The following is a 25,138-nucleotide window of genomic DNA, read 5'->3' on the forward strand; positions in this document are numbered from 1 at the left end:
AGTTTCAATACAATAAGCTAAGAGTTTATCCCATTAATTATGATATCACTTGTGTGGTTTGGAGCACCTACTATCATCAACACAATGAGGCTCTGAAAGAAACAGAAAATGCTATGAGTTCTCAGACTGCCAGGGGATGAGATAAGAATAGCTCTATGATTTCACTAAGAAACAAAAGTGGTAACTGTGTACAAAAGACTTCAAAAGTCAAGAAAAGAAATCAGTTAAAGAAAAAAAAAAAGATAATGGATAAAAAGCTACCAATAGAGCCTGCTCTATAGAAAGTACTCAGTGAATGTTAGCTGAAATTTGGAGTCGGGCAGATGACATGGAGGGGAAGGTGATATCTGGACCGGGCTTTGGGGCTTTCGTCGATTTCAGCGAGGTGGAGATGCAGGGAGGACAGCTGGGGCCAGAACGGAGCCTCCTGACTAAAGAATCCTCAGGTCTGTGTACCGTTCTTTGGGGCAGTGAGCAAAATGGCAGCCCTGGCGTGTGGGGAGAGTGGTCAGCAGGGGATGGGCATTAGCAGTCTACATGGCCGGAAGTAAGGGGGAGAGAGTGGACCGTGGGGGAACTGGATGCCAACCATGACCGTGGGGCGTCTTCTGCCATCAGTCAGGCTGCTGCTCTTCTACCTAAGGGGAAACCACCACGCTGAGAGATGGTTAGGCAAATGCAAATTCCTGTCTTGAGGGGGGCTGCTGATCTGCAGGGTGGGGTTGAAACTTCGGCTGAGATCAAAGAGTTCCTGCAGCTGCCGGAGTCCTTGCACCTTTGGGTTCTTTGATCCTCAATGTGCTGAACCACCTGTTCTGAAATAACTGCTCCCACCAGGGACCCTGCACCTACTAATCAAACCAGACCAAACGTGTAGAATAGGCAGAGGGTGTGAAATGTACCCCATTGCACATGAATAATGTAAATGCTTAAGTACTGCTTCTTTTAAAGTAGAAGTAAACAGCTAAATAAGAAAACATAAAATGTAAGATTCATAAGCATGAAGAAGCAGAAGTAATACTCTTCCATCTCCTATGTCAGCATTTCTACACCCAAACATCTTGACAAATGAAAACAGGATGCTTGCAGAATTAGCCTTTTCTTCCCTTTTCTTACTCCCTTTCTCAGACATCTATCTCTTTATTATGTACCCTTTAAATTTCAGCATGAAAAGCACATAAGCTTCTTAGAGAAATCAGAACTAGCGCTGCAGTGCTTTCTTCTGCCTCCTCCTGCAAAATGCAGACTCCTGGGGGCAGGAAGAATCCCACAGCCAGCACCTGCCTTATTGCCTTACTTTGCATGGTTTGTTTTTAGCTTTCCTTTGCTTTTCCTAAAATTGTAGGCTCTACTAACAACTGCAGCCAGATCCAAAGATGCCAGCCATCGCCAGCACTATCAAGGAATTGCATGTGGAAGGTTTCCAGACACTGATAACTTGGCTGTCTGCGGGGTCTGCACTTCAAAGCGCCCCTTGGGATCTGTTTGGTCAGCAGCTGTAGGTAGTCAGACAGGCTCATCATTACAGAAATGAAGTAAAAAGAATTTAGGAAACCACTGCTGAGTTCTTCTCCATGTACAATGTACTTCATTATACAGTGCATATGCACACAATTTATTATATATGCATATTTAAGATACACATTTACTGTAATCTTTTAAAATTTACAGAGTTAAGAAGATATGCTTGCCTTCTCTTAAGGGGATTTAAGAAAAGGTAAATACGTCAAATTATTTTCTCTTCTTCTCTGGCCATTCTTCCTTTGTTTGCTTCCAAAGTGACTATAATAGGAAAGTAATTTGTTTAAGGTACTTGACTAGTATTTCTTGACCGGAGGTAGGAAAACTATTTTGCCACCTTGGGGAAACTTAGCCATGTATTCCTAGGCATACATAGATCATAACTGGGCTTGTTCTTAGGAAACTATGATTGCTTAGACAGAGATGAGAACAAAATAAAAAATGTCCCACAAGGGCTTTTGGGTGAAAGCTAACTGAAGATTAGATTGACCATATGTCAGCTCCCCAGCCTAGATCTTCTTGGCATATAACCTGGACAAACAATTACCAGACTGGGATCTTAATGAGCCGGCAGTCAAAAATTCTTATTTTTGAATTATTCACATATCATTTATAGATAACTCTTCATTTAACTTTCCTTTATGTTTGCCTTTTCCTTAAATTTGCATAAATGAATAGAAAATTTGACTGACGCTTATATTTCAAGTGAGTATATTTTCATACTTAGTAAACAGAGGTTGCAAAGATATGATTATTTTATCCAACTACACCAAACATCCAAGGCTCACCTGATGTGATGCCATTACCTACTGTTGATATGATGGGTGGCAAACTGCAAAGAGAGATACACAGAACTTATTCCTTGCAGCTAGGAATGTCACCTTCTGACTGGGAAGAAAGCTAACACTTACCTTTTTAAGTTTCAAGTGCTATGTAAGGCTTCTCGTGAAAATTCCTTTTTCATTTACATAAATCTCAAATAAGGAACAATACTAAGGAAATTTCTGTAAAACTCAGAAAAATAGGCCATTATAGAAGACTGCATATTCTATTAAAAGAAATAATACTTGAGATGGTTCTTATGTCCTAGAGTAAGATTTGGATTCATGGAAGTATAATTCATGGAGTAAGTAATGAAACAGGGACATTTGGAATGGTGTCTTCCTCAAGAAAGGTATGTGGGCCTGGAATCCCATGGATGGATTTAATCTGCAGGTAATGAAGTAGCCAGCAATCAAAAAATGAAATCATTTATTTAATTAATATTTTAGAAATGCTGATCTGGCATTGATGTGTGGACTGAGGCAGGGAACTAGTTACTTCAGTGGTGCAGGCATGGAAGACCATAAAGAAGGTTATGGAAGAGGTGAATGAAATAAGAAATCACATAAGAAAGGAGCAAAGAAATTTCACATCTCACACTGTAGGATGCTCATTCAGAGTGAACAGGATCAGAGTGAATGGGGTGATCTAGAGAAGGATATTCCCTGAGGATAGAGGTAACCTTGGGGGAGAAGTTGCTTCATAAAAGATGACTGATACTTCTATTTTGGAAGTTCTGAGTTTTAAATGACACAGGAGAGCCTTGTGCAGAGATTCTAGGTCGGAAATGGATGAAGCCAACGTGGAAGATGGTAGAACTGGGAATCATTAGTCAGGAGGTGGTCCCTGTCACTGAATGGAAGGCAAGGATGTGAATGTGGAATTAAGAGAATGTAAAAGGGAGGAAAGGAAGAAGGCAGAGAGGAGTGGAGAAGAAAAGAGAGCCAAGGTGTTCTCCCTCCAGAGCTCTCAAAGCAACAGTCCTTAGGGAATGGCCCAGGGACAGGGAGAGAAGGGACTCAGCAAAGTATCAGAGAAGAATGGGGCTGTATCTCTGCAGTATGAAAGGTAAGGAAAAGTAGTTCTGGACTGTGTAGATCAAAAGCATGACACCCTGGAGAAAAACAAGGATCCTTCTGATCTGGCAAGCAGGAAATGGTTGAACATCTTAAAGAGAAACTGCACTTCAAAGGCGGAAGTGGAAACAAGACTGCAGGAGAATTAAAAGACTACACAGTCAGGAAATGGAAGCAGCTAAATCAGACTGATGTGTTAGTCACTCAGTTGTGTCCGATCTTAGTGATCTCATGGACTGTGTGTCCATGGGATTCTCCAGGCAAGAGTACTAGAGTGCGTTGCCAGTCCCTTCTCTAAGGGATCTTCCCAACACAGAGATCGAATCCTGGTCTCCTGCATGGCAGGTGGACTCCTGACTATCCAAGCTACCAGGGAAGACCCTAAATCAGACTACTTGTTGGGAATTTTTAATTGTGTAAGGAAGCACAGAACTAATGCAAGAGGATAATGTAAAAGTTTTTTTCCCCCCTCTGAAATGGGAGATACAAAGTTTGAAAAGAGAATGTGATCATCCAATTGACCAAAAGGAGAATGCATGCAGCTGGGAGTACATGGCTAAGAGAATGACAAGAGGTGAGATTTTTTTTTTTAGAGCATCTTTCACACATGGGATTCCTTATCCAAGCTACAGAAAAAAATCATCTGAGAGAAATTTTTTTCATTTCTTCTAAGGATACTATTTCAATTAGCAACACTCGAATTTGACTAGGAGAGAAATTAATTCATTACATACAGTGGATAACTTGGGTCGGTGTTTCCCAAACCTACATGTGCGTCACCCAGAGGACTTGTTAGGGCACACATTGTGCAGCCCCACCAATTAGGAGTTTCAAGGCAAGGCTCAGATTTGCGTTTCTACCAAGTTCCTGGGTGATGCTGATATTATTGGTTCAGGGACCCCACTTTCAGAACCACTTCTTGAAGCTACTACAGTTAGTATCTTTCCTGGAAACCTAGTTTACCAATGATAAAGCCTGGTTAGTTAGGCTAATATCTCCAACACAGGGCTTGAGTCTCTGCAGACAGAGTTTATAAATATCCTGCCCTCATGCCAGAAGTGCCAGAAGTAAGCTGCTTACCCAGAAGATCATGCCAATATCTTTCCATGTGGGCTACCTACCAGAAACGTTTTTGCTTCTCTTATAAAACTACTTTCAGATGATAAAGTTCTAATTAATCTATAGATGCAGATCCCTCATTGTTCAAATACAGGTTTGTCTAGGTATTTTCTTCTTTGGATGCACATCACTTGAAGAGTTAAGTTCTCTGCATTGTTAGAATAGAATCAGTGTTTGATTGAGATACAAAATCATGGTCAATCACAATGTTGAAAATAGTAAATGCAGTGAGGTAGCTATCTCTTAACCCTACCGCCTCTATAACTGAAGTGCACTTATCAAGCATGTTTCAAGTATGTTTCCCAAAAGAAGAGGCCCAGAATTTTCATATGGGTGGTAAACATATCTCATAAATGCACCTTTTTAATACATTAACTAATGAAATCTTTAAAATAATCCTATTAGCAACATAATATTATTCACAATTTACAGCTGAAAATACTAAGTCTCATGAACATTAAAAAAAAACTCTCTTAAACTCACTGGGACTTGATCCCAAGTATTCAAAATCTTCATCTATTATATACATACTCAGTGATCACCACTATACAAAAGACACATAGTATTTCTTTCAACTAAAGTACTCAAATCAATCATAAATTCTCAGAATAATAAGACAGCAAAGGTTGGGGGGGGCATTTTGGGATTTATCTATGCATCACAAATGAACACTGGAACATTTTTATTCTCTCTGCTTTCTGCAAATCAACTGCATTAAAAACCACTCTCTTCTTCAAAACTCATTAAAATAGTATGTGCAGGAAAAGATATATGTGAAGTTTGGAAGAAAAGTTAACTGGCCCAGAGCCCTTATTCTTGCTGAGAAATGACCTTCTTCAGTCATTTCTATCAGGAGTTTTCCCTGAGTGAGAAAATATTAATATGGCAAAGTTGCTTTATTTTATATTCATGCTGAGGCCATTCTTTTTTTTTTATTATTACAGCTAACTAGGCATGCACAGATGGACGAGTGGCACTGGGCGGCAAAGAGCAGCTTCCCATTTGTTAACATCCAGCAGTGATCACAATACCCTCTTTTTCTGGCTCTTTCAAAGATGACTCTGGAAACTTCAGGGTGTACCACGGCTTCTGGTAGAACATCATAAAGTGAAGCCTGTTGAAACTATTACTGGGATGTGTGATGGAAGTTTAATTGCTTTGAAATGCCTAAGGCTAGCAAGATGTGAACATGTGTAAAGAGTTGAATTGAGATTCTAAGGAAAAAAAAGTCTGGATCTATTTATGTCACAGAAGATGTATCCAGATGGATTCCACAAAGTGATCACCTGGTGTGTGTAACTGTACCCTCCTAGATGCAGTGGCCTTAGGAAGTTATGCATAAAACTAGGGAGGGATTAATTTTCAGGATTTCTTTTTGAATCCTTGGATCTGGTTTATATTGTAGACACTGGCATGAATATAAAGATCTCCATGGGTAGAAAAAGAGGATAGGCTAAACCATCTTTACTAAAGTTTAAAACAATGTAATAAGGCCCCCTTTCCTCTCATTCATTTGGCTTATCTCATTGATCTTGAGGGCTTCCTATATAGCGCAAGTGGTAAAGAACCTGCCTGCCAATGCAGGAGACTTAAGAGATGTGGGTTCAATCCTTGAGTCGGGGAAGATCCTCTGAAGGATAGCATGGCAATCCACTCCAGTATTCTTGCCTGGAGGATCCCATGGACGGAGGAGTCTGGTGGGGCTGCAGTCCATGGGGTCACATAGAGTCAGACACAACTGGAGCAACTTAGCATGGCGCAGCATGTACAGTGATCTTGCACTGATTTTCACAGCTGAAACACTGCCAATTTGGCATGGTCTCAGCGTGGTCACAGCAAGTTAGAGCCCCCCATCCCTCACGGGTGACAGGGAATTGGTGCCACAGTCTGTTCTGGGAAAGCTGATGCCAGAGTCCAAAACTGATAGGCAAGGACTAATTTCAGTGACAGAGTTCCTCCTATGCACCTCAATCACATTTCTCTCTCTCACATTTAAAGCTTTATTCCTTTGTAGAAAAGAAGGTCTGTTGGGAGTACCTTCACAAGACAGCTTGTTGATAATCATGAAAGCATCTCATATAGCTTTTTCACCACCGCCTTATGCCTGTGCTCATGAATTCTGCATAGGTCAATTTTTAATCACCCCACATAAGAATCTCCTACTGACTCCACATGCAATAAGCATACATTGGAATGCATGAAGCTTCAATCATTTCTGGTCAAAAAATCAGGCAGAATGGAGAAAGAATAAGAAGAGAAAAATAGATTTGCGCTTAAACTCATTCACTCAAAATTCCAAGATTTTACATCAAACTATGTCTAGAAGCTGGGGATGATGAAAAAGATATTGGAAAACTCTATTTGACTGCAACAACTTTGCAAATGAAGGTCCTGAGAATGTCAAGGCTGAAGCAATAGATGAAGGTTAAAATGATCAAAACCATCTCTGGAGAGATACGTTTTAAAAGGCACCCATGCCTTTTTGACAATTGTGGGAGAAATTACAACCAAATCCCATGCAACATGGTTGCCTACATGGGACCCATGTGAATTAGATGCCTCTTGCTTTAGGGGAACATCATCCCACTCTGGGGGCTTTCCTGTTAGCTTAGTGGTAAAGGATCCACCTGTCAATGCAGGAGACAGGGGTTCGATCCCTGGGTCAGAAAGGTTCCCTGGAGAAGGAAGTGAAGACCCACTCCAGTAATCTTGCCTGGAGAATCCCATGGACAGAGGAGCCTGGTGGGATATAACTCATGGGATCACAAAAGAGTGAGACACACCTTAGCAACTAAACAACATCCCACTCTGGGGCACATGACTTGTTGAGTCAATCACAGGCTAGATTTCAGTCTCCACTCAATTTCCTTATTTGATTACGTAGTTCAGTTAAATAATCTGTGCAAAAAACTATGGTATACCCTAACATGTAACCATAGACATTTCATGCATTTTTAGGTATATCCTCTGATTGTTTAATCATATATAGCTGGAATTTAGTGCAAGTTTTAGGCTTGTAAGATGCACAATATATGAACTCTGGAACAAAGCTGGACATGTATCTTTTACCTTGGTTCTAAAAACAATTCTGAGGGCAAAACATATAAAGAAAAGCAAAGGATTTCCAGACAAAACCATCCCATACAGTATATTAAGAAAGCATAGATGCTGTAGCCTCTGGCAGGTTCAAAAAAATTATGCAGCTTCCTAGGACTACAGATGATTCTAAGTTTGCTTCACAGCTAAGAAGAAGAATACTAATGTAAAACTTAAGAAAGGGAAAAAGTCACTTATAAACTGTAAATGAATCTGTCACTCTACCTGCAAGAGTCTCATAGTGACTCCAGAAGCTAACCAGAATTGTGTCACTAGCTTTCTTTAAATGTCTGCAAACTGACATGGCAAATTCAAAGACCACAGCTGTATGTGAAAATATTTCAAATATTGGAAGTTAAGTGGCTTTCTGAAGGTCATGGTGAACAATAATAAGCAACAAAAAGACTGGTTTGAAGGAAATTTGTGGTCTTCTTAAAGTACAGGTTCTGGCCTGACACTTTTCAAGAAGCAATCTCTTCCCCACACCCTTTGCCCTGGGTTTATTAAAGAGCCATTTCTGAAAGCATTTCTTTGTCTTCCATTTTTTAAAAAGAAGAATTTAACAAAGGTGATTATATATACCACCTCTATAACTCTCCTCATTTAAAAGGAAACCAAGAGATGACAAAAAATTCCACTGAATGTCACAACCTTTGAGGTCAGGAATACACAATTGAATTGCAAGCTAAGATGACAGAAAACATCACTACAAGAGCATTTTCAGCCATTTTAGCAAGTCAGTTTCTTCTATCCATGTCATTTTGTAGCACGTATCATAGGACCCATGGATTTACACAATCAGCTTAAAAAAGAAAACTCTGACATCAAAGCAACTGTAATTGACTTTCTTGAAAGTTATTACTGTTATCCAGCTCACTTTCTCAAATCACTGCGGTGGCTCCAGAATGTTTTTTGAATCAAATAAGAACTTTTAACTCTAAGATTCAGTTTCTTTTAAATTATTTCACTCGTCACATGACACCATCCCTTTTTGCATCCTGGGCTCTCTCCCCTCCCTTATCCTGACCAATGCTTTTAGTACAGCTGTTTCCTCCAGTTTTAATTCCCAAATCCTCCAAGAGATACGAAGAAAAAATAATGCATCTATTTAAACTAACTGCTTTATAAACTATTTCATACAAGTCTTGGTTCCCAGGAGTAGCTCTCAAACTGAGAGTTCAACAGTCTCATTATACTCATCTATGCCGCTCATCTAGCTTATACACATACCATTAACTCAAATCACTCATGATCAGCAGATTCTTTTTTTCAAAACGTCCGAGTCTACCTATTGTTTCTTGCAATCCAAGTAGTTTTCCAGAAAAGCAGAGAACACAAATAAGGAAATTAATCCTTCACCCAGAACCATCAACTAAAATCTTGGCAAATGGAAACAAGAATCCCAATCAGATAAAATAGACTACAGAGAGGGGGACAGAAGTATTATAAGAAATATGTGAATATAAAGTAGTGAAAGGCATATTTGCAAGGGAGTGTGGAGCTAGTTTCATTCCTAAGCTACATTCTATGTGTGTGTGTGTGTGTGTGTGTGTGTGTGTGTGTGTATGCACATATATATATATATATAAACACACACACATATAATGCGTGCTCCATTTTTATCATACAAAATTCTAACAATATTAACCACTTATTAATTCAATATTAAACATTGTATGAGAAAGATGCTTAACATGTAGATGATCAAGTTCCATGAGTGTCTACCAAGAAGGCAGAACTGTGCTCAACTCTGCATATGATAGTTTTCCTTCTTCTTCCCCTCGCCACACACTGCAGCTAGGATGAATGGTCTTCCAGCTAGCTTCTCCTCGATTGAGACTTAGTATGTGTCAGATACCTGGCCTGAAATGTTCGTTACATCTGGTTAGTCTTTTGGACCATTACCTTACTCCTCAAAGTCTCTCCTTAAATTAGGTCTTTGCCTAGTGTGTAAAGTTTAAAAAGTTGTAATTTGTCCACACAGAGGCTTGTTCATGAATATTCATACCAGCTTTACTCGCAACACCCCCAAATTAGAAACAGTAAAATTATCCACGGAAAGGGGAATCTTCATGCACTGCTGGTGGAAATGTAAATTGGCGTAGCCACTTTGGAGAACAGTATGGAGGTTTCTCAAAAAAACTGAAACTAGAACCATATGATCCAGTAATTCCACCCTTGAGTACATATCCAAAGAAACCAAATCACTAATTTGGAGAGGTACATGCACCCCAATGTTCACAGTAACATTATTTATAGTTGGTAATATATGGAAGCAACCTAAGGGCCCGTCAACAGATGAACAGATTAAGTAGACAAGGTATATATACACAACAGAACACTACTCGGCCATAAAAAAGTATAAAAGTTTGCATTTGCAGCAACATGGATGGACCAGGAGGGTATTATGCAAGTAAAATAAGTCAGATAGAGAAAGACAAATACCGTATGATACCACATATATGTAGAACTTAAAAACTAAAACAAACTAGTGGATATAACAAAAAAGAAACAGATTCACAGATACAGAGAACAAACCCATAGCTATCAGTGGGGAGAGGGAAACAGGAAGAGATAAGATACTATATACAAAATAAATAAGCTATATTGTACAACACAGGGAATACAGCTAATATTTTATAACTATAAATGGAGTACAGCTTTTAAAAGTTGTGAATCATTATGTCATATACCTGGTACTTGCGTACCATTATAGATCAAATATACCTCAATAAAAAATAAAAATTAAAATAATCTATGAAATAGTGAATGATAATACAAATTGTGGTACATTCTTACAATAGAATACAGGTCAGTAATAAATAGAATAAACCCTTCATATACTTAATGATATGGATGAACCTCAAAAAATATATGGAGAGAAAGAAGCCAGTTTCAAATAATCCTATCTGTATGAAAGTCTACAAAAGACAATCTAATCTACAGTAACAGCAAATATATCTGGTTGCAAAGGGCGGGATTGAGGGAGTGGGGTGGGGGATTAGAAAGAATGCAAAAGAACTTTTTGGGGTGTTGGGAATGTTTTACACCTTTGCTGTGGTGATGGTTATATAGATGTATACATCTGTACATTTAAAATAGTACTTCGTATAATATGTAAACTCACTCCAATAAAGTAAAAATGTATGTGGATTTCCAGATATACTATTTATTTGTTTATAAAGCTGGGATTCAATCCCAGGTTATTTGACTTTGTAGCCCATGCTCCAAACTACTATGCTAAGTGAGTTCTTTTTGTTTTAAATTAACATAAGAAAATCACTGTTGAATTTTAAAAATCTCTGTAAGAGAATGTGCATGTATGTGTAAGTGTTTTCCGATAAGACAGCCTTGGCTTAAGTCTTTCAGGCATCTTATTTTAGAACTGGATTCAGAATCCAATTATTAATGATTCACATGAATCCACTTCCTTACTTCATGGTTAACAACACACTTTTGGTCTGAAATAGCACTGGACCTGGTTGATCACTCCCTGTAATTACCAAGTTTACAGCTTGATGATTTGTATCTTTGTCTAACATATCAATTGTAACCACAAAATATTAAGCTTTGTTAACATGAAGGATAGCCAAACTCACTTGCTGAAAGAAGAGTTTTAAAAATACCTAAGGATGCTTCCATGTCGTTATCCATTCGTCTGCTGTATGGAAGCAACCTAGATGCCCATCAGCAGATGAATGGATAAGGAAGCTGTGGTACATATATACCATGGAATATTACTCAGCCATTAAAAAGAATTCATTTGAATCAGTTCTAATGAGATGGATGAAACTGGAGCCCATTATACAGAGTGAAGTAAGCCAGAAAGATAAAGACCGATACAGTATGCTAATGCATATATATGGAATTTAAAAAGATGGTAATGATAACCCTATATGCAAAACAGAAAAAGAGACACAGATGTACAGAACAGACTTTTGGACTCAGTGGGAGAAGGCGAGGGTGGGATGTTTAGAGAGAACAGCATTGAAACATGTATGCTATCAAGGGTGAAACAGATCACCAGCCCAGGTTGGATGCATGAGACAAGTGCTCAGGGCTGGTGCACTGGGAAGACCCAGAGGGATGGGATGGGGAGGGAGGCGGGAGCGGGGATCAGGATGGGGAACACGTGTAAATCCATGGCTGATTCATGTCAATGTATGGCAAAAACCACTACAATATTGTAAAGTAATTAGCCTCCAACTAATAAAAATAAATGGAAAAAAAATACCTAAGGAAGTCCAGCCTCTTTAGAATTAGCAAAATTGAGTTTCATCAGGTGATAACACAAATCAACTTTCACTGAAGTATACAAATTTTGCATATTGCTAAAAAATCAAATTTTATGCTCATAGCTTTTATACTGTACATTAATGGCTAAAGAGTGACAAGACATTTATAACTACAATCAGTTCAGATTTCTGTCGTTAGTTCCCATGCTGAAACAAAGTTTCAAGATTTAGTAGGTTGAAGTCAAGGTGATATTTAAACATTAAAATTAATTTGCAAAACAGTAGAGCTGTGTTTATATATGATTATAGTATAGTCATTGATATGCAATTATGGAATAAAAGGACGACCTATTGTGCTAATTTCATTACAAAAGCCTTAATGCATTTTGTCTTGCTCACTCAGACAATTTAATTAATTTCACCCCCAAAACAGCATTCTAATTCACAACGTAGTTCTCTATCTTTATCCTCATCTTGCAGTAGTAAGCTGTGACATATGAAAATACACTTTAAGAGTCTTATCTTTGTCAAGACTCTTTTTATGTTTGGTATTTTCCAATCTCAAAGCACTTTTCATTCAACTCAGGCTTCTCATTATGTTTGGTATTTTGTTACCTACATTCTAAAAACCCAAGATACAAAAACTTTAATTGGTTTCTTCAAAGGCCAAAGAAAATATCAATAACAGACTCTCTCCTAGAATAAGGTTCTTAAGACTGTGGCAAAACCACAAAACTACTCTAAACATAATTCCCTTCATTAACTAATTATATCTGGTAAAGAGGTAATAGTCATGTAGTACAGCCATCATTTTAATTCTATTTTGAAGATGGATTTTAAGTGTGAAACCACATACATTTAAAACTTCTGTGTGTAGGGGTATAAAACAGAATTATCCCCAAAGTCTAACAAAACTAACACTACCATTCAAAGACCAGCAATGAAAAAACAACATTTTGTTTGCATTTTCATTAGCAGAAAATATTTTTAAATCTCACATATTTAGTATGTATGAATAGAACACTCTGATGGGGCAAGTGAGCACTGTGAATACAGATCAGGCAGATGGCTGTCAGGGGTCCTATATTGCTGTTTCCAGGTAGATATTTAGGTACATCATCCGAGAGACGAAAGAATAAAAGTAAAACCCCTAAATTATATGTGATTTATATCTTTGTTTATAAAGGAGCAAGAAGGTAAGCTCATATGTTCAATGATCAATAAATGCAAAAGGAAAGGTTTTAAGTTAATATATTAAATAAATATGAGTTCGTAGAGTACAGTGGAATAAAACTCAGAATCTTGAAAGAAACTCAGGTGGCATTTCTAGGGAGCAAATTTTATTAGGTAGGATCAAATGTATTTATACACCTCTCTTCATTTTAAAAGAACTAAATGCTTTATTTCTGAAAACAGGATTGGGACGGAAGTCAAGCATCTGATTTGAATATCCCCTCCGACACTGACCAGATGAATAACATTTCACTTTGACCTTTTTTTGAAAACTTGATGTACACATTTCCAATTAAGGTACATTATGGACTTTAATCATAGCTACCAACATAACATCAGCATGCTAGGTGGCAAAGATAAAATATTATTTGTACAGTGAAATAATATGATAACAATATAGCTTTACTCTTTCAAATGGTAACACATCAGATATCACTTTATATACGCAAAAAAGCCCCACACATCTCAAAACCTTTAGTTTCAATTCAACACATGGCATGCTTAATGGTTTCAGCACTTCTAAATTCTTTTTAAATAAGTGTTACAAACTGAAAGCAAGACAAGTAGGTATTAAAAATATATTGGAACATCTTAAAATTACCAGCCCTACCAGTGGAAATAAAATGATGGCAATTAAAAGTAATAAAGGTTATTAAAAGTTAAGGGCCTTTGAGGCTAAGAAGTCATGTTAGACTGTCAATTGTTTTCCCCACAGTGGGAAATCAGTTAGAAATAAAAATTTAAAAATCTAGTAGTTTAGTTGTGGTCAAAGAAAAGAGTCAGTGGGGATGGGGAGGTTTCAGCAACATGCTGGTAGAAAAAAAGAGACTTACATAGTCTGGGAGGGCAGTGAAATGGAAGGCGTGGTAACCTCGCTCACTTAGTTGTCATTTTGATTTTCAATGACATTTTTTTCTTTCTTTCGCCTAGTAAAGATGACAGAAGTTCCTAATTTATTATCTGACGTCTATTCCTGTTCCTAGATTTAAGAGAGTTTAACTGCATAATATCAAGTTATCATATCCAAATACAGACACTTTGAAAAAAAAAACTATAGCATCGATGTTGCATGCATTCAATTAGACTTCTCATAGTTGCATCAGCAAACCAGGGCTACGGATGTGGGGGAAAGATTCGATGAGCACAGCCCAGGAGACTGGGGGAAGAGATGGGTAGGAAATAGGCAGGGATCTCAGATTAAAGCAGAAAGAGGGAGGGGTTCTTCCTGAAAGGCTCTGAGCCATGGATTCTAGAAGAATGCAGAATTCAAGCAAGCCCTCCGCAGGGCCCTAGGATCCATACACCTTCTATGCAAAAACAGAACTCGTCAAAATGTATGTGGCATGCCACAGGAGAGATTCTCTCATTAGCTGCCTTCTGCTGCTCAGGCTGGGCTGCATTTTAGATGGTGAGAGAAGGATCACTGACACTTTTATAAATATGAACCTGAAAGACTGATTGGGTTTGACTAGAGGGGGAAAAAAGTACAGCGTAAACTTCTGTTTCTGTAGGGAAATCACAGTGCAGCCAGATCATAGGAGGCAAAGTCATAGGAACTGGACATTTCCTCTGTTTCTGCTCTTTGAGTGTGCTTCATCATGTGTTGGGCTGGCCTGCTGACGGTGTGCAGGAAATACTTGTGAATAAGTAAATCAGGAGACTACGTAAATTAAATTCCTTGAAGAAAACCACCCAGATGGCAAAACCCTCACTTCTATGGTTGATTTGCACATTTTAAGGAGCATGAGGGGGTTATTAAAAAGAGCAGAAAGGAAAAAAATAGAAAAGACATTTCATAAGAGCAAAAGGAAAAAAGGAAAAAGAAATACTAAAGAAACTCCCAAACAAACAATTGAATGCCAAAGTTGTCTCCAGGCATTGCAAATGTTGGTCAGTAGCAAAAATACTGGAATTTCGATTTTAGTTCTCTAGTGGCGGATAACACATCTGTTGATGTGGTTTCATGCAAATACTTTCCTACTTTCATGCATAATCTCAGATTATTTGATAGATGCATCACATTTATTCCATTTATTATTAAAAAAACTATCTCGGAAGAGGTTTAAAATCAAAAGGTGTTGTCTGAAACTTAGCTAGGATTATTCACAGGATGAACATAGCAAAATAACATCCAGTTAGTTTTCATAGGTATGTATTCATTGAATTATGTTTATTTTAAAAAACAGATCTTCTACAGAAGGTATTTTATCTATATTAGATTATTATTATAAAGAAGCTGCAAGATAGAATCATCTTAGTTCAGTTAACACTGTTAAAAGTTAAGCTACCATAACATAAAAATGTTGATGAGTGGTTCACTGTGAACAGATCTCACTATAGGACTGTTTATAAATTGATCTCACTGCAAGGAGAGTGCAGAGAAAGGGGAAGAAAGTTCTCTGCATCCAGCTCATCTGTAACTCTGCTCTCAGAGAGATGCACAGAGGAGTCAGTCCTCCTTGGGCAACTTCCTTGCCTGAATGCAATCCGTCCATGCCAGTTAACAGAAGCCAGCAGTTGCTTCTGGAAGGAATGTCCTTCTAGGGGCCAGGAATCCAGGTCCATAACACATGTAGGTAAGAGTGGATCAAGTCCGCCTTGAACGGAGACCCACATCAGTCTAGATCTGATAGTATGTGGGTCTGTTCTCTAACTTAGATGGACCACACGTGGGTAGGTTCAAAGACATGTAAGGACGCTGTATGAAAGGCACGTAGCAGGGTTTGGGAAAAGCCTGATCTGTAGGGTGCTGGCTTCTCCCAAGTTATCAGTGAGAACTAAGACTATCAAGTCTATTGATGGTGAGACCCCCAAACCTAACTGGTTGCTACATTGAGCTGTCTGCTTAACCAGGTGAGAAAGAGGAAATCTGGACATTCATACTGACAGCCCCATTGCAGAAGAGTACCTGCCAACCTGTTTATGAAATTCTAGTGATTAAAAAAAAAAAAAAACAACCCAACACCCCACTCTTCATACAAGTTAGATCACTCAACATGAGGCCATAGGAGCAAGCCCAGGGAAGCACAGGTGTTTTCAGATTTGTTTCGTACCTACATCTCACTCAGCATTAGGACCAAGCCCAGTGGTAAGGGCACGCACCCAGGGCTGCAGGCTTCTGTTTGCAGGCAACTTCTTCTGCAGGCCATGTGTTCCCACTAAGTAAGGCCTGCAAAAGCTGGCTGACCTAATTTGAAATGAGCTCTCATTGCATGAACATTTTCCAAGCCTTCACTATTTTTTGTTCATTCAGTTCTTATTGCATAAAGTCAGCCCATCTTTCTCCAGCCCTAGTGACCTGCATTTCCCACCCCCCGCCTGCCAAAGCATGACTCCTCTCCTGCTAGCCTCTGCCTTCATCGCTTTTATTTGTGGGATGCTAGGGAGAGGACGGGAATGCTTAGAGAAGGGAAGAAAATTTCAAAAATTCTTCTTATTATGATCATGTTTAGATGAAATATGGGGCTTGCCATCAACAAAATTACAAAACAATTCTGCTGGGAGTCCAGACCATTCAGGGTAATTCATCTATGAAAAAGCGAACTTTAATTGTTACTCTTGGCAGTAATCTAAGAGAAGAGTGAAATATTATACTAAATATTGCCACGTGCAATAGTAAAACGCTCTTTGCCCCCTGCCAGAAGCAGTGGACAGCCCCCTTCAGACTCAGGTTTGGATCTGGCGAGATTCAGTCTAAAGCCTCTGCTTCCCCCTCTCCAAAACCAACAGAGGTTTTCAAAAGAGTTGCATTTTTTATTAGAACCATTTGCTCTTTTTAAGTTGCCAAAAAGGAATAAGTAAAACTAAGACTTTTATTTGGGTTAAAGTTGATTCCTCAGCTTTATGGAGGTCAATGTACTTAGTCTATGAACCTTCTACTAAGAAGTTCATTGCAGTGTTGAACCAACCAAGGTTATATTTTCATCCCTTCCCCCACCCCACCTTGCTCCCCAAACTCAACCCCTTGACTGCCTGAATTTATAGTAGGGGTTGGAAGCATGTGGAAGCAAATCAAAAGGAAACATACATATGGCAAATTACATCCTGGATTTTCTCGAACAACTGAACTTTCAAATGTTTTTGATGCTGCACATAGCATTTACTATTTTGGGACTGTGTCTTGATTTGGGCTTCAGAAAATGTGATCCCAACTGGTATTTACAAAGCTTTCAATTAAAAGCTCATCGAACACTAAGGCATTATATAGTTTACAAACATGGAAAGGTGTTTGATAATACTCAAAAGAAGAGGGCTAGTCTTTATCTTTTCTAAAAGTGAAGTCTTCAGTGAAGATGTTAGTCAAAGAACTCTTTTATATGGCACTGGTTAACTGGCATATTGAAAGGTTTTGGCAAAGCATGAGACTCTAATAAGCTACTTGCAAATAATTTTTAAAATTACACGTTACATTTTCAGCATGAATATTTATATACATTGAGTATAATATACTATGGATATATGGAAATCACACATAAGATATTCTATGTAGTTAATATTATTCAGCTTCTAAACTAAGTTGGGAAGTTAGGGCCCAGAAAAATTAAATGACTTGCCCAGGATTATTCAGCTTATTACCAATGATCTGAGGACCAGAACTGCAATTTGTAAGTAGATATTCCTTCTGTTATGGAATACTGTTTTTCATCTATAGGGGTATATAATGATACAAATATTATTTGGGAATAAATGTAAGTCTGCAGATATGGCAAAAAGTAATCTTTGTTATAACTTAATGGTTTAAAATTTAGGTTGTCTGAAACTTGAGTAAAGATACTAAACTGTAAGACATCCACTTTATATAATTATTTTCTTTTGATTATAGCATATGTTATGGATGACAACAAACAAAATAGTTACTATTAGTAAGATAGTTTGAAGGAACTATAATCCTTATCATCCATGGGAAAAATAGTTAGCACTTATTATAGCCTGTGTACACTTGTATAAGACTGCATTATGAAGCTTCATAAGAATTATTAGTTTATGTAAAGTAATATCATGGAATTAGGCCTGTTTTCCTATTTGTGGAAGTTTGGGGAAAAACAAAAACAAAATATATAGAATGCATAGCCTACCAACTAACGGTGCCACCCTCAAAGGAACAAAAGATACCAGATGTTATTAATTGGAAGCAATCACTCCAGAAGATAAGGAATTTTTAAATTCATTGTTACAAATATCACTCAGATAATCAAGGACAGCAAATAGTAAGCTAACGAGGAGCCTCATAGGTCGACAGTACTTGGGAGATGGTTACCTTTAAAGAAACTGACCTATGATATGGGAAGCCAAGGAAATCTGCCGTAAATATGTTGTTTTAATTTTTTTAAAAAGAGGAATCTGCCTTTTTCATTTTTTTTTTTTTTTCAACTAAGAGATCAACCTCATCCTGTGTCAGTACAAAATTTAAAGTTTCTGTGGAGGGGTTCTGTTGCCTGCTCTCCATTTAAAATGGGGGAAAATAAAAATATTTTGCCTGTGACAGAAGATGAAAGAAGTTCTCACCCTTAAAACCAGCAGCATTGGTTTTCCAGTCATTAGCGTTCAAATGTCCTGCACGGGAAGTCCTGACAATAACATGCTGCACGTCTCTCCAGGTCAGAAACGGACTGGGGAAAGACAAGGTAAGAATCATTGTACCAAAAAAAAAAGATGGGGGAAGCAGAGAGTCACAAGCAAATCAAAAAAGCAAAAGCAAAAGGGCAAAGTACTAAAAACAAAGGGTCAGCGATTTGGGTTTGGGACAAACGAATGCCAAATGCCGCTCTTGTTTTCCACTTGGAGAGGTGACGTTAGTCTTAGGGAGGCAGAAAATGTAACCTTTCATTTGAGAAGTAATGTGCTACTAGTGGATGTAAGGTTTTAAAAGGGTGAGGATTTTCAGTTTCCTCAAAAAGGCTCCCAGTCCTGGCCCTGTCATCCTGTGTATAGAATCTTGCATCGTCATTAGAAAATTACAACAAGCTAAAGTCAAAACTGAAGGGCTCTTGAACATTTCTTGTTCACTTGTTAGCCAGGCAGTAGACTTGTAATTTAACAAAGAACTTAGCAATGTTAACCATTCTGGATGGATGTGTGGGATACGAAAAAAGTCTGAGCTGAAACTGAGTCTCCATTTTCAGTGTTCTGAAGGAAAGAGGATGAGGTACAGAGCCCAACACTGGGCACCCAGGCACAGACAGTTATGGGAGTGATCTTAATTTGCAATAAACAGTTATTAAATTATTGAATATCTATTTCTTACGGCTGCTAGCACTGAAGATCACAGACACTACTGAATGGAAGATACTTTCATCAGAACTGCAAAACTAATAAACACACAGAAAACAAATCCGAGTACATATTCAGAGCCTTTCGTTCCCTTTCAAAGAACATGTTATTTTCTAGACAGCATCTGACTCAGTGCCTGCAAGAAATTCTAATCAGGATTCTTATTCAATTCAATCTTGAATGTGAGCTATGACTTTTTTCTTTTACTTAACTTGGAAATATGGCAACTTATCATGCAGCTTGGGTGGTTGTTTTCTTTGCTTCTCGTCTACCACCTTCATTTTAGAAGGATATTTGCAAAGGATGGGTCAGAACATTTGGGGGAGGAGAGAGAATGACTTGCTACCTCCCTTGAGGTGTGACAGGGGCAGGTGGTAATCTCTGCACCCCCTCATATGGGCACGTATGTACTCTGGTGTGTCTCCACGCAGAGAACCCGCTATCTTTATAGCTAACTTTCAGGGATGAAACTGCACATTGCTTCACTTTACGCAACATTTTCTTATCATACTCACCATATCCATGTTTTTGAGGGTGACCTCCTAATGAGAGGGAGCCCAGCGACCATTTTTTGGCTCCTTCATTTTCTATCTATGCGAAATTGACTTTTCAAAGAGTCAGTTTCCCCACTTAGAATGTGGATGCTAATATCTACTTTGTTGTACCAACTGAATCAAAGTATGGTTGCCCTGTGAACAATGTGGAGGTTAGGGGTACCAGTCCCTGAACAGTCAAAAATCTGAATATAACTTAGAGCTGGGTCTCCATACCCATGGTTCTGCATCCATATATCCAACCAACAACAGGCTGTGTGGTATACAATTAGTGAAAAAAAAATCTGCATATAAATGGAACTGTGCAGTTCAAATCTATGTTGTTCGAGAGTCAACTGTCATGCCAAGTATTTAACCTAGTTCCTGATGTTAATAAGCCATTAGAAGTGGTAGACAGTACATCATTTTGCTAAAATTAATAGCCATAGTTCCTATTTAATGATCTGACAATGAAGGAGATGGGGATAGAAAAGTACTACAGAGTTCTCATACCTTTTTGTTATGTTCTCAGATGAAAAATAAGAGAGATTACTGTCATTTCCAAGGTTTCCATAGGGAACAAGATAGGATCCTGACTATTTTGTAAGACTGCATTAACAAAAGAACTTACACTAAGGAATTAAAACCCAGGCATATGAGTTTTAAAGATATGAGAACAATGAAAGCAGAATTATTTTTGCTTTGTTTTGATACGATACTTGTTAGGAACCAATTTTAGAACCAGACAAGGTACAACAACTCTCAAGAAAGGGAGGGAGATTGTGTGACGGATCCCAGGAAGCAGAAGAGTTCTGGTTCTAATAAAATTAGCATATTTGGTTCTTAGTTAACTAATACTGAATCCACAAAAACACAACAACAACAACAAAAACCCGTGGTCGATTCAATGCGTTACAATCAGGAAAATTAGAAGAATGAGTCCATGGATAATTCTGAACACTACTCTCAACATAAGATGTTTTAGTTCTGCCTGAAATGCAATGTTATTCTCCTTTCCCTTTTCCAGTCTAGTTACTTGGGTGAGGGGCAAAAGGAACAACAAAAAAGTCAGTGTGGAAAGACACTCTAGTCACTTATTTATGGGAAAGCAAAATCCACTCAAGTGAACATGTATGCTTTTATTTTTTTAATGAGCAAACAGTAAGATACCTAAAAGTACACTTGGATTTGATAAATATGTCTAAATCAACCTTGTACTTTTAAAATAACATTTAACACACAGTTGAAACTTTCACATCAATGTTACCCTTCCAGGAAAAAAAAGAAATCATACAAGTTTTCCTGTTACCTATCACCAGGGTAAAATTCCTTTAGAAATATCAAGCACACAATTCTGACCATTGGGAGATCATTTCCCCAGTGACCCTTAGCACTGAAAATAGAATAATAATAACAGAACAGGAAACACTTATCTTGTACCTTAGGCACTTGTATTCAGGCAGATTCAGGAAGTCTCCTGCATTCAACTCAGCCTGAAGAAATAAGAGTTACTTGCTCTCATGCTGAGTTGCAAAAACTAATTCTTCTTGGAGTGCTCATAATTAGAAGGGAGAAATTAGCTTCAGGAAATTGAAACTACACGTAGAAAGAAGGAGACATTCATATAATTTTACTGTGACATTTGATAATGCACAACTTCAGAAATGATTTAATTTCAAAATGTCCTGAATTTCACCAAAATAAAGTGAGAAAGATAATATGGGAAACCAATGTGTTTTTGAAGCAGCGGTGCTCCTACCTGGGAGGGTAATTGATCAGCTCGGGAAATAGCCATAGGTTAAGAGACTAGTATCCTGAGAGCACTCTTATTTATGAGAAAGTCTGAGTCACGTTTTATGACCTACTTTAATGCTCACAGGGATGACGTAGGAGTGAAGAAGTCATCAAACATGGAATAAGCCACATACAGAGTGAAAGCAGGCTGCCCTGTACCGTGAACGCCACAGTACCCGACAGTAACAGAGGACCCCCTGAAACTTACCCTATTCTGCCAATTACCCTGGACTCATACTCCACTGGCCTCTGACAACCAGCATGCCTCTCACAGCCAAAGCCTCCAAAGCCTTTGGGCAAATAACAATCAAAAAAGCCCAAAGTCTAACCAACCTGGAGAAAAAGAGTGGTACCTCTCAACTCTGAGCCCGGTGACCACCAATCTCATAAGAAGCCACCAGGAAAAAAAAAAAAAAGAAACATCAGGAGTGACGCATGACGCCGGGAAAAAAAAAGAAACAACATCAGGAGTGACGCCACATACCCCTTGGGTTTCTTCTTAGAATCATTAACAATTACCCTTGGCCAACAATATACACATAAAGGTCACATGTATAAGTGTCTGCAAAATGTGGCTAACTAGTGACGACCTTTCAAGACAGTACATGATTTTCTGAGGAGTCCTGTATGTGTCATTTTTCCCTGTTAGGGATTTTTGCATCCTTTGATGACTTCAAAATAGTAAGCAACATTTACTGAACACTTGGCCAGGGGCAGGTACTGAATGCTGTTATGTGTGTGTGTACTGTGCAATCTTAAAAAAGCATATGATAGAGGTAAAGTTTTGATCCCCATTTCACAGATGACAAAAGTGAGACTGAGTTCCACATAGTAACTCAAGGACATACATACAGGTAGGTCAGGGTAGAGCTACAGTTCCAACCAGCTGCGCTCGGCTGCAGAGTATGCGATCAGTTGCTATTTAATACCATCTACAGATAGATCCATGAAGCTGCAGCCCAAGTACACACAGTGGTTTGTCAGGTGGTTCTCTAACAGCTGGGTGAGGAAGCCAAAGATGGCACATCCTGTCCTCATGGCCACACAATTTTGTGCCAACTCTGTCAATCTCAACCCAGTTGGCTAAGTTTTATTTGCCACAGAATTCAGGAGATTCTTGAGCCTTCACTGAGTTTTCAGGTTCCAAAGGCCTAACTTTGGCACACTCTACCAAAGGTAAACAGAAAGATACTGAGCTAGGAAAAGCCATATTCCTTTTCTAAAATAATATTTTATCCTAGATGTCATAACATCCTATCATTCCTCAACATTTGTTATGAACTGGTTGCCTTGCCTGACACACTCACACTTTGATGTGGTTTAAAGCCTGATTAGGTAACTCCTCTCCAGTTAGGGAGCCTCGGCTGAAGCTCATCCCAAATACTTCCAGTTGCCAGCTGCAAAAACAGGATCGGGAACAACACTATCACTACCTGGTGTTTGCGCTGCATTTTTGTTCTGAGCTGTTCAAAGGATTCTGTGGGCCCAACAACAGGTTTGGAAGAAGTAGGACAAATCCCGGGAGAGACATTCTGTCTCATGCTTCCCGTTGGACGTCTAAGTGCAGCCGCTGCTGCGGCTAAGTCGCTCAGCCGTGTCCGACTCTGTGCGACCCCACAGACGGCAGCCCACCCGGCTCCCCCGTCCCTGGGATTCTCCAGGCAAGAATACTGGAGGGGGTCTAAGTGCAACTGCTAGCATTTAAATTAAAAAAAAAAAAAAAACTCTCCCCAAGAGTTTTCCCAGATAATCCTGCAAACATGTGAATAAATCTGTACTTGGTGTCCTTAAAAATAAGAACTAATTTTAAATCCCAAATGACTGATTCACCTGCACTTATTAAAAAGAAAAAAAAAACTCACCTTCCCCTCAAACCCCCAGATGGATCTATCATTAGAGGCAGTTTAAGGACAACTGATAAAAGGAACAACAAATGCACATCTTATTACAGAAAAAGACTAGATCAATAAGAGGAGCAACAGCAAATGCCAACAATGAAAACCGTTTCCTAAGCAGGACGTGCATGTGTGTGCTAAGTTGCTTCAGTCGTATCTGACTCTTTGCGACCCCATGGACCGTAGCCCGCCAGGCTCCTCTGTCCATGGGATTCTCCAGGAAAGAATGCTGGCACGGTTGTCATGCCCTCTTCCAGCAGATCTTTCCAATACAGGGATCGAACCTGCATCTCTTATGTCTCCTGCATTGGCATGCAGGTTCTTTACTACTAGCACCACCTGGGAAGCCCCTAAACAGGACAGTCTTCTTTAAACACAAGAGTCCATCTAATGCAATGATGAGAGATCACGTGGACCAGACCTATAGGGAAACAGCATGAGCAATCACCATCATCAAATATCCAACTTATTAAATAGTCAACTCAAAATCTGAGACCAAAGCAGTCTCTTTTTATGTTTCCTAAGATTGTGTAAAAGAAAAATGGGAATAAGTAGCCAAAAATGAATGTCATTTTACAGATGCTAAATAAGTCAGCAATTATGGAAAAGGATTTATTGTGAGTCGGAATAACCAAGATGTGTCAGAAGTATTTAAAGCATGTAGAGATTGGGAAAAACATTACTCTGCCTGCAGCCTGTGTATGCCCACAATGATTCAACAGAATCTTCAACAAAGGGTACCAATCTTCTTTTGTCAGGTAATGAAGACTCCAAGGGGATCACCAGGTGGTGAGTCCCACTGTGAGCAGGAGTATATTACTAAAGAGCATGTGTTGTTTTGTGTTCTAAATTTATTCAAAAGTTCTAGGCCTAATGTTCGGTTGTAGTAACAGAAAACACAGTTAATAATACTTCCAGATTTAGAAATACGACTTGTATTGGTATCACTTGGACCCCTGCTTCTGATCCATCCACACCTGAACCAAAGCAGAAAAGATAAAAGAAAAAAGACTCGTGTGAGATCAACTAAGTAAAATTTTTATTTTACTCTTTTCTGAAACTACTCACTGATTCCCTGAATTTAGTCTAAACCAAAGGTATGGAAACTCAGTGTCTAAACATATTTAAGATAGCCCCTAATTTACAAAGAAAAATTCTGTCATTTAAACTGAAGTGCTTTCTTTCCGTTTTAAATCCTGCCTTATCTGTTGGATTTGTCATTACACCTAAAAGACATTGATTAAGTTTCCTGTAGCCTTACAAATGATGTTTTGTTGGTAAGCTCAATAATCATTTCCTTGAAGTGCTTTGCTATGTAAATGCTTATGGAATAAAATCTGATGAGAGGTCAGGCACAGATACTCTAAGCTGAGATCACATGCACCGAAGTCAATTCACAGTCATGGAACTTTCTTTCCACCTGCTCTGTGATACCCTCAATTTTCTCCAAAAATATTACCCTGAGATTACAAATTCTGGCCATTCTAAAGGCCTCTCTCCTAAAAGGAACCGTCTTACCCCGTAGGTGGGAATGTAAATTGGTA

At 38.6% G+C, this 25,138-nt stretch overlaps 1 protein-coding gene across 5 annotated transcripts in view; it reads right to left on the reverse strand.

Annotated features, from left to right (window-relative positions):
* Positions 1–25,138, reverse strand: part of PCSK5 (proprotein convertase subtilisin/kexin type 5) — a 492,571-nt gene that overhangs the window by 214,890 nt on the left and 252,543 nt on the right. For all 5 annotated transcript variants that reach the window (XM_070480332.1, XM_070480331.1, XM_070480335.1 and 2 more), the window contains exon 10: positions 18,608–18,711. In XM_070480332.1, coding sequence (XP_070336433.1) covers positions 18,608–18,711 — 104 coding nt within the window. The remainder of the gene's footprint in view (positions 1–18,607; positions 18,712–25,138) is intronic.

Source organism: Odocoileus virginianus, chromosome 18, assembly GCF_023699985.2.
Source record: "Odocoileus virginianus isolate 20LAN1187 ecotype Illinois chromosome 18, Ovbor_1.2, whole genome shotgun sequence".
NCBI lineage: Eukaryota > Metazoa > Chordata > Mammalia > Artiodactyla > Cervidae > Odocoileus > Odocoileus virginianus.